The sequence below is a fragment of the Apium graveolens genome, chromosome 6, assembly GCF_009905375.1.
Source record: "Apium graveolens cultivar Ventura chromosome 6, ASM990537v1, whole genome shotgun sequence".
Classification (NCBI taxonomy): Eukaryota; Viridiplantae; Streptophyta; class Magnoliopsida; order Apiales; family Apiaceae; genus Apium; species Apium graveolens.
The window spans coordinates 23,983,899-23,991,910 of NC_133652.1; the positions used below are offsets into that span (position 1 = coordinate 23,983,899).

The window sequence follows — 8,012 nt, forward strand, 5'->3', positions numbered from 1 at the left end:
AAAATATTACTATGGTAAGACCTAAGCTACATAGATCACATCCGTATCTAAAACTTAGGAACATTATAAAGGGTAAGGACGATATGGCCTTTTTCCTCCATAAAAAATAACTCTCTGGTTCCCTGAGATTCATCATCTCTTGGTTTCAATCGATTGATAAATATGCAATGTGAAATTACGAAAGGCGGGGTAATATAAATTATAGGCGGGGTAATATAACTTATAGCCTGGGTAAGATATTACGAGCGTGCTGGACGAGTTTATAGAGCTCAATAGCAGAGTAAATGCGTTAAGTGTCTTCTTTGAAGAATATCTCGATCTTTCGGAGTTCATCAAATGCTCTCATATCTAAAATAAGAAAGGCAATTAAGAAAATTAATAGTAAAGTAGAAAGGGAGTTAGAAAAATTACCCCTTGCTCCCGAGTTTAGAAAAGGAAAGAAAGCAAGTGTAGGGTAAGTAAAGTAGTTTCGTGCTCCCGAGTTTTTAAAAGGAGCGAAAACAAGTGTTAATGAATGCAAATCTAACAAAATTTCACTGCAAAACTTTCACTCCAAAAATGGAATGAAAGTACTTTACCCCCTTATCACTTACTTTCTTCCCTTAAAAAAGCTCGGGAGTAAGGCCTAAAAGTAAATAGAGAGGGGGAGAGGGGTAGGAAGAGAGAATACATAGCTCGTATGTATGGGAGAGTCTGCAAATACAAAGTTGGGAGAACATCTGAGCAGAGTATTTGAATGAATCTATGATATTGTTGGAGTCCTGATTGGATCCAAATTTAAATAAAAATTAAATCATGGGAAAATCGGATCTAATTCAATAGAGTATGGAGAACTGAAATGAAGCTTTGTGAAGAGAGAAAGTGTGTGTTGTGTAAATTCAATAAGAGAGAGATTGCAAATGGAATTGTAATATGTGTGTTAGGATTTTGAGTGAGAATTGGGGGGCGGGTAGGGTTTTGAAAGAGGAGGCCCCTTCATTTTGTTCCCCTAAGTTATTGGGCGGTATATTTCCTGCTCACCAAATTCATGTACAACTGTTTATATTATAAAAGTGCATTATTAATTTTGTAACACTTGTTTGATTTTTATTAAATATATTTAATTTACTTTTTTATTTTTCATAAATTATAAAACTTTTTATTAAGTAAAGAATTAATTGTTTCCCTCACCACATCACCAGTGTGATTTACACATGTGGGGACTCCCAGTGACACATCAGTAGAATTTTAACTATATTTAATAAAAATTAAATATATTTATTTATAATATGTCTTGACAACAATTTTTCAGGCTTCTACTAACATAATTAAAATATATTTAATAGGTTAGATTAATGTTGTGCTATGGCAACATTTTCTACAGTAACATCACTTAATAATGCTGTATAAGTAGGCGTGAAACCGAGTCGAACACCTTCAAATATAAAACTAGTCAGATTCTACTCGAATTTTCTACTACTCGGTTATATTCGGCTCAGATTCGAAAGAATTTCAAATACTTTGATCATATTCGACTCGAGTTCGATTAATAATATTCGTTTATTATACGATTCGATTCGAAAAGGTATCGAACTATTCGAACTACTTGCTCGGATCCGATCACTTTTGATCGTTTTGATACTAGCTTGATTCCCAAACAATAAATTACAAAATTTAAAAAGTTTACATGATGTTAAATTATATTTGAATAAATTTCAGTAATAAATTTACATTTACATGGTTATAAATCCTACACAAAAATTGGTTGATGAAAATTAAAATCAAATGGTAGCTCCAGGCTAGAGACTTGTGTTCTTGTAATTCTTTTAACTTGTAGTCTGAAGAATGCACCCATCAGATCTTCCCCGATTTTAAATCCCATAGACTATCACCTGAAAAAGAATAATTGCATTAGATTTTTATTTTTAGAAAAAAAGATCAACTAAAAGATAAAATATAATCTCTTTTAATGGTGAAAAAGCATACTCACAATGTCCTCTCACTTTTCCTTAAACCGTGCAACAAGCTATTTAGCCAGAATGTAGTTAACTTGTACCTAAAAAACTTATAAACCTAATATTACTTTATATGGGACATTGATAAGAATTACAAGAAGGAAAATAAAAGTAAGAAGAGTACTTATATGAGTCAATCAACGAAGCTATAATCTGTTTTGTTGAAGCTGTGTGACCTTTACTACTTCACTGGTACAGAAAGCTAATATGTTGGGGCCGACAACTTAACACTCATAACTCTAACTCATCATACTATATTACATACATTGAAAATTCAAATTCTAACAATACAAAAATTAAAGTACAAAAGCAGAGCTATCCAAAACTACACACATTAACAAAACAAAATACCACCAAAATTATCAGTACCAAAAAATAACAAAAAATCCAATCATCATAAATAATGTGCAGGTCTTAAATAAGAACATAAAAACCAGGTCTTAAATACAGTACCATAAAACCATCAGTATACCAAACCAAATATGAAAGTAGGTCTTAAATAAGAACATAAAAACCAGGGTCTGAAAATTAATATAAATCAAAGTCTGAAATTCAAATTTCTTGACTCCTGCATTCTTCGATTTTAATCCAACAACGAGGAGCTGGAGTAGCCGGATGAATCAGTTAGGTCACCTTCTTCATCAAACTGCGATAAACACACCATTATAATGTAATGCATCAGTAAGTATATACGTATATGAGTTAGATATTGCTCAATATGCAGATATCATACCATTGTACTAGGAGCAGAATTTGAGATTTTGTATTCAGCTCTAAGCCAATCAGAAGTGCAAATCAAGGCCTCAACAGTATTAGGTTTCAAAGAACTCCTGTATTGATCCAGTACGCGACCACCTGCACTAAATTTAGATTCAGATGCGACAGTAGTGATATGAACATAAAGAATGTCTTTAGCCATCTCCGCCAACACTCTAAATTTTAGAATATTACTCTTCCACCATTGCAGAGCATCAAATGACTCCCTTGCAGATCATATATATCTTCCCTCCTCAAGATACACATCAATATCAGATTTTAAGGGAGATACATGATCAATTCCTTGAGCCCATGAGTTAAATTCTGCAATATTTTTAGTCATGTTTAGACCTCCAGTCAGCTGCACCGCAGAAGCAACGCAACTCGTTGCCGGAAGAGAACCACTAGACTGCCCTTTGCAATGATTTGCAGCATAGTGAGTATACAATTCGTGCAAGGTCTTGACAACTAAATCAGCATTTCTTTTTGCTTCTACATCAATCAAATATATTTTAGGGAAACATAAATGAATCAAATACATCTTGTATCGCAGATCAAGCACAGATGCAATAGCCATCAACAAATTATATTCTGACCAGTACTTGTCAAAATTGACCTTCATTTTCATAGCCATATTTCTCATAAATTCAGAATCATCAACACAAGTTGAGAGTAACAACTCTTTAATTTTCCAAATCTCTGGAAGAAAAATGTTTGAGGTAGGATACTCATAACCTGAAAAAATAGTGGTTGCCTCATGAAAGACTTCTAAAAAACGAATCACTTTCACTATTTTTTCCCAATCATCTTCAGAAGGCATAGAATGAAATAAAGGATCCCTGTCATGATATCTTGGAAACACATATTTATATAACAAAGCTGAATCGAGCATTGCATATGTTGAATTCTATCTTGTCGGGACATCTAACATAAGCTTCTTAACATTAGACAATTGGCACTGCCTAGCTATTTCATTAAACCTGTGCAGCCTACTCGGAGAACCTTTTAAATACTTCACACTATCTCTGACATTAGAAATTACATCCCCTATCATGCCTAATCCATCCTGTACCATCAAATTAAGTACGTGCGCACAACATCTAACATGAAAAATCTTTCCACCAAAATACAAATTACCTTTCAACGAAAACGAATCTTTCAAATGCCTAACTGCAGAATCATTACTAGATGCATTATCCAAAGTAATATTTGATATTTTATTTTCAATCCCCCAAGCATTTAGGCATGAAAAAATTGCATCGCTGATCATAAGACCGGTATGAGGCGGTGGAATATGACAAAAGTTAATTACCCTTTTCTGTAGTTTCCAATTAGGATCAACATAATGAGCAGTGATTGTCATGTAGCCTACGGTTTGGTTTGAAGTCCACAAATCAGATGTAAGGCTAATTTTTCTTATAACAGTAAAAAAAAGCCATTAATTTCTTTTTTTCAAGTGCATATATTTTTAGGCAATCGGCCCCAATTGTAACTCTTGACATAGGTTCAAACCTAAGGTTCAATCTCTTTGAATACATAACAAAGAAAGGGTGCTCAACCATTCTAAACGGGTACTCATGCACAATTATCATTTTTGCCAAAATTTCCCTAACTTTTTCTTTGTCATATTTAAAAGAAGTCAGACTATTCAACTTTCCCTCTGGATCAACACTAGGAAAAGATAACACCTTCTGATTTGTCCAAGAAATTTTAGCCAATCTTATCATGCAAACATTTAAATGTCTAGCCAGGTGACTGGTTGAACCACTGGGTTGATGTGCCATATTCATATTGCAATGATTGCACTCAATTTTCACTTCAACATTTTCTAGTATAGTTTTGGTAAAATCAAGCCATACCTTTGAGGTTGGCCTTTTTTTTTCTAACTTTTTTTGCAATATATTGAACAACAAGAGATGTCGATCCAGTGGATTGATCGATGTCCCTTTTTCGAATTGTTTCATTGGCTATTGGAGCTTCCTGAGTGTGAAAACCAGAATGATTCTGGTTTTGGTTACCAGTACCTACATATAAACATTAAAATACATAAATCAGAAATGCAATCGCCATAAACAAACCAATACGAACTACTAACATTAGAAAAATAAACTATAAAATAAACAATAATTACCATTTTCAATCGGAGATGATACAAAATCACTACTCATGTTAAACAGGGATGATTAGCTAAGCTTTTGAAATATCTTAATGGTTGTGTATAACTGAAGAGCAAACTAGAATGTATTGATAAACTAGGATTATAATCTTTATATAGGCATGTAATATTGAATGAAAAAATAAATTAACAACTCGTACCTTTGGGATTGATTCGATTGAACAATCGACTGCCTTGATTCTTATATTTAAGCTCATTTTTTAAGCTAATTGATTAATCTGATGGAAAGTAACTGTGGCGGTGATGAGATATGGCATATGGGTGATTTGTATCCCTCTAATTTTGATCAAGATTGAGTCAATTAAAAAGATTGTTGAGATAATTGATATCTGTATATTAATAATCAATTTTTTTAAAATCAAAATCCCTTGATTGACTATCTATTAACAGTTAGGTGAATAAATGAATATTATCTATTATATATTATATACATACATATATTCGAATCCGGTCGACCGAACCTGAACCGGGTATTCGAATTTAGACCGGGTATTCGAATAAAAATCTGAACAAATAGTGATATGGTAATATTCGACTCGAAATGTATTCGAATAGTCAAACATGACTCGAACTCGTTCGAATTTTATACAAATACGGGTAAGATTCGGTTTTTGACGAGTCGGATCCGGTTCGAATCCGGATTACTCGGATTCGTTTTCAGCCCTATGTATAAGGCCATTTATAGCATAGTGTTATGACTGTGATTCCTGGTCATTCTAATAAATTTATGGCTAGGGTTAACATTATTTATATGGAATCTCTTCAAAGCTGCCTTATGTGTCTTTCCTTTTTGATCATTCAACGAAAGCTTGTGAGGATGTATTGAAATTGGTTCCTTGTATATACGATTCTGCAAGACAAGGAAAAGGATATATTCAAGTGGAAGAAAGAATATTTCTATGATACAGATGATAGTAGCCACGAGGGGAGTTCAGGTTTCTGAGCCACATGGTGAAGCAAAAGGCAAGCTTGTGGCTGATGAAGGGGAGAGTTGTGATGGTACCCATTCTAGAATGGTGGTTACTGGCCTGCGAGCTAAACTTGAACAGTACTTCCAGCGGAAGTACATTCGCAAGGAAAGAAAGAGGTCAATATTGGAACAGGAACCTGGAAAGGGTGAAGAAGAAGTAGTTAGAGGTGGTCCTCCTGCTCAAGATATCGATTTAAGGGGTGTTCTAGTTATTAATATACATGTTTTTGATGATTTGCTTCCAGACAAATAACCGAGAATAAATCATTGTTCCATCTGAGACAATGCAGTTTGATTATACAGATTGGATGCATAGAGTTGTTAGGATTATTAGGAGATTATGTATTCTAGTTTGACTGGGTTTCATTCTACTAACTTTGCCCAAACAAACGCTATCTGATAAACCTATTTGAACTATTCAAACTCTATCTTCTATAAAAGTTTATCTCTTTAAAACAAACTAACGAATTATATTCAAAGAATCATTCAAATGGTTTTCAAACAACTTTGCTAAACATACTTATCCTTATCCCTAGTTCGAAAAACAAAACTGTTAGATTTCTGACTATATATATACAACTCATGTTTCAGATTGAGAACTAATGCTTACACGCTTTATCTTTATTCTTTCTGAAAAATCGATTTTTCATAAAACAAGAATGATATCATTCTTGTTTTACACATATTGAATACCCAGTAGAACAAGTTTTATAGTTTGAGTTGTAATTTCATATTCATTTGATTGTACGTGTATTCATATCAACTTGTGCCGGGTGGCAAGGTTTTGATTTCAGAGGATTAGCCAAGGTAGCCAGGGGGCTAGGTGGTAGCAGTAGTGCTAGGTAGCAAGTGTGCTAAGGGAAAAGGGTTCTTTCGTGGCTATCCGTTTGAAATCAAGAAAAGATTGTAAGTTCTTTTATTGAAGTTGATATAATATATTCTCTATGCTAGGTGGCATGGGGACTTAGATGTAGGGCATAGACTAGGAGTAGGGGTCGAACCAAGTGAAAACGTCTTGGTGTTTTGCATTGTTTAATTTTTTTATTACTACAATTATATTTCAGTAATTTATATTCTGCAAATTAATTGAGACTGTCTCATAGTCTCATAGGCTGTCTCGTTCTTAAAGGGTCTCTCACATTTACAAAAGAGATTGTCCTATTTGTCTTAACAATTAGAATATGGGATATATAGATTGTGCCTTTGAATTAACTAGCACTACAACAAAATAGGCCAATTACGATGGCCAACTTACGACGGAAAAAAATACGCGCCCAACTTACGACGCAAAAAACTAAAACGTCATAATTATTTACGATGAAACCCAAAATCATCATAAGTAATGTATTTTATTAATAAAATTATGCACGACATGATTAAACAAAAATGAAAATTATTTGAAGTTGCGACGATTTAAACATTTCGTCGTAAGTTAATTATTTTTATTAAAATTTTAAACTGAAATTGAATAAAAAATATTTTATCTAAATTTACAATGAAATATTTGTGACGGAAAATATTGGAACATCCAATTTATGACGAAAATTAAAATTCGTCGTAAATTATTAAAGAGGGAAAGTTAACTTTTTCCCCAAAATTTTGGTGGTAAATTTGACCTTTCTCAAATTTTTTGCAGATAATAATTTATGACGGAAACCGTCGTAAATTAGCACATGATTTTTGATAATTTCAATTTTTAAAAAAATATTATTTCATGATCCAACCATATTAATGTTAGTATTTATTTGTTTGGGTGACATTTTAAGAATTTCAAAAAATTAAATATTTTGATAAAATAATTTAATATGAAACATTGATTATATTACTAATATATATATACTGTCATCCATACGGTTGTATCGTTGAAAAATATTTTTAAAATAATCGAAACATAAATTCAGAACTAAACACTAGTTAGTTGTACTAGTCAAACTGATGCTTGACTGTTAAAATGACAAACCAAATAAATTTATTTTGATATGAAATTTTGGTTATATCACTAATATATATATATATATATATCTATTGACATCCATACTGTTGGATCCTTGAAAAATATTTTTAAAATAATCGAAACGCCAATTTAGGATTCAACACGAGTTAGCTGTACTTGTCA

The 8,012-nt window shown here is 32.6% G+C and overlaps 1 protein-coding gene across 1 annotated transcript; it reads right to left on the reverse strand.

Moving 5' to 3' along the window:
* Positions 1-2,985: 2,985 nt before the first annotated feature.
* Positions 2,986-4,918, reverse strand: LOC141664785 (zinc finger BED domain-containing protein RICESLEEPER 2-like). The gene is made up of 4 exons (XM_074470739.1): positions 4,882-4,918; positions 4,610-4,774; positions 3,680-4,118; positions 2,986-3,589 (listed from the first exon to the last, which is right to left on the reverse strand). Exons 1-4 carry the CDS (start codon positions 4,916-4,918, stop codon positions 2,986-2,988), a joined length of 1,245 nt encoding a protein of 414 aa, XP_074326840.1.
* Between the last annotated feature and the right edge of the window lie 3,094 nt (positions 4,919-8,012).

Bases quoted from the DNA above. Each gene is read 5' to 3' on its own strand.
- LOC141664785 (XM_074470739.1), bottom strand. From the start codon at position 4,918: ATGAGTAGTGATTTTGTATCATCTCCGATTGAAAATG. The intron at 4,775-4,881 runs GTAATTATTGTT...GTTTATATGTAG, and splicing joins ATCATCTCCGATTGAAAATG to GTACTGGTAACCAAAACCAG. The intron at 3,590-3,679 runs GTTAGATGTCCC...ATATCATGACAG, and splicing joins TCTAATGTTAAGAAGCTTAT to GGATCCTTTATTTCATTCTA.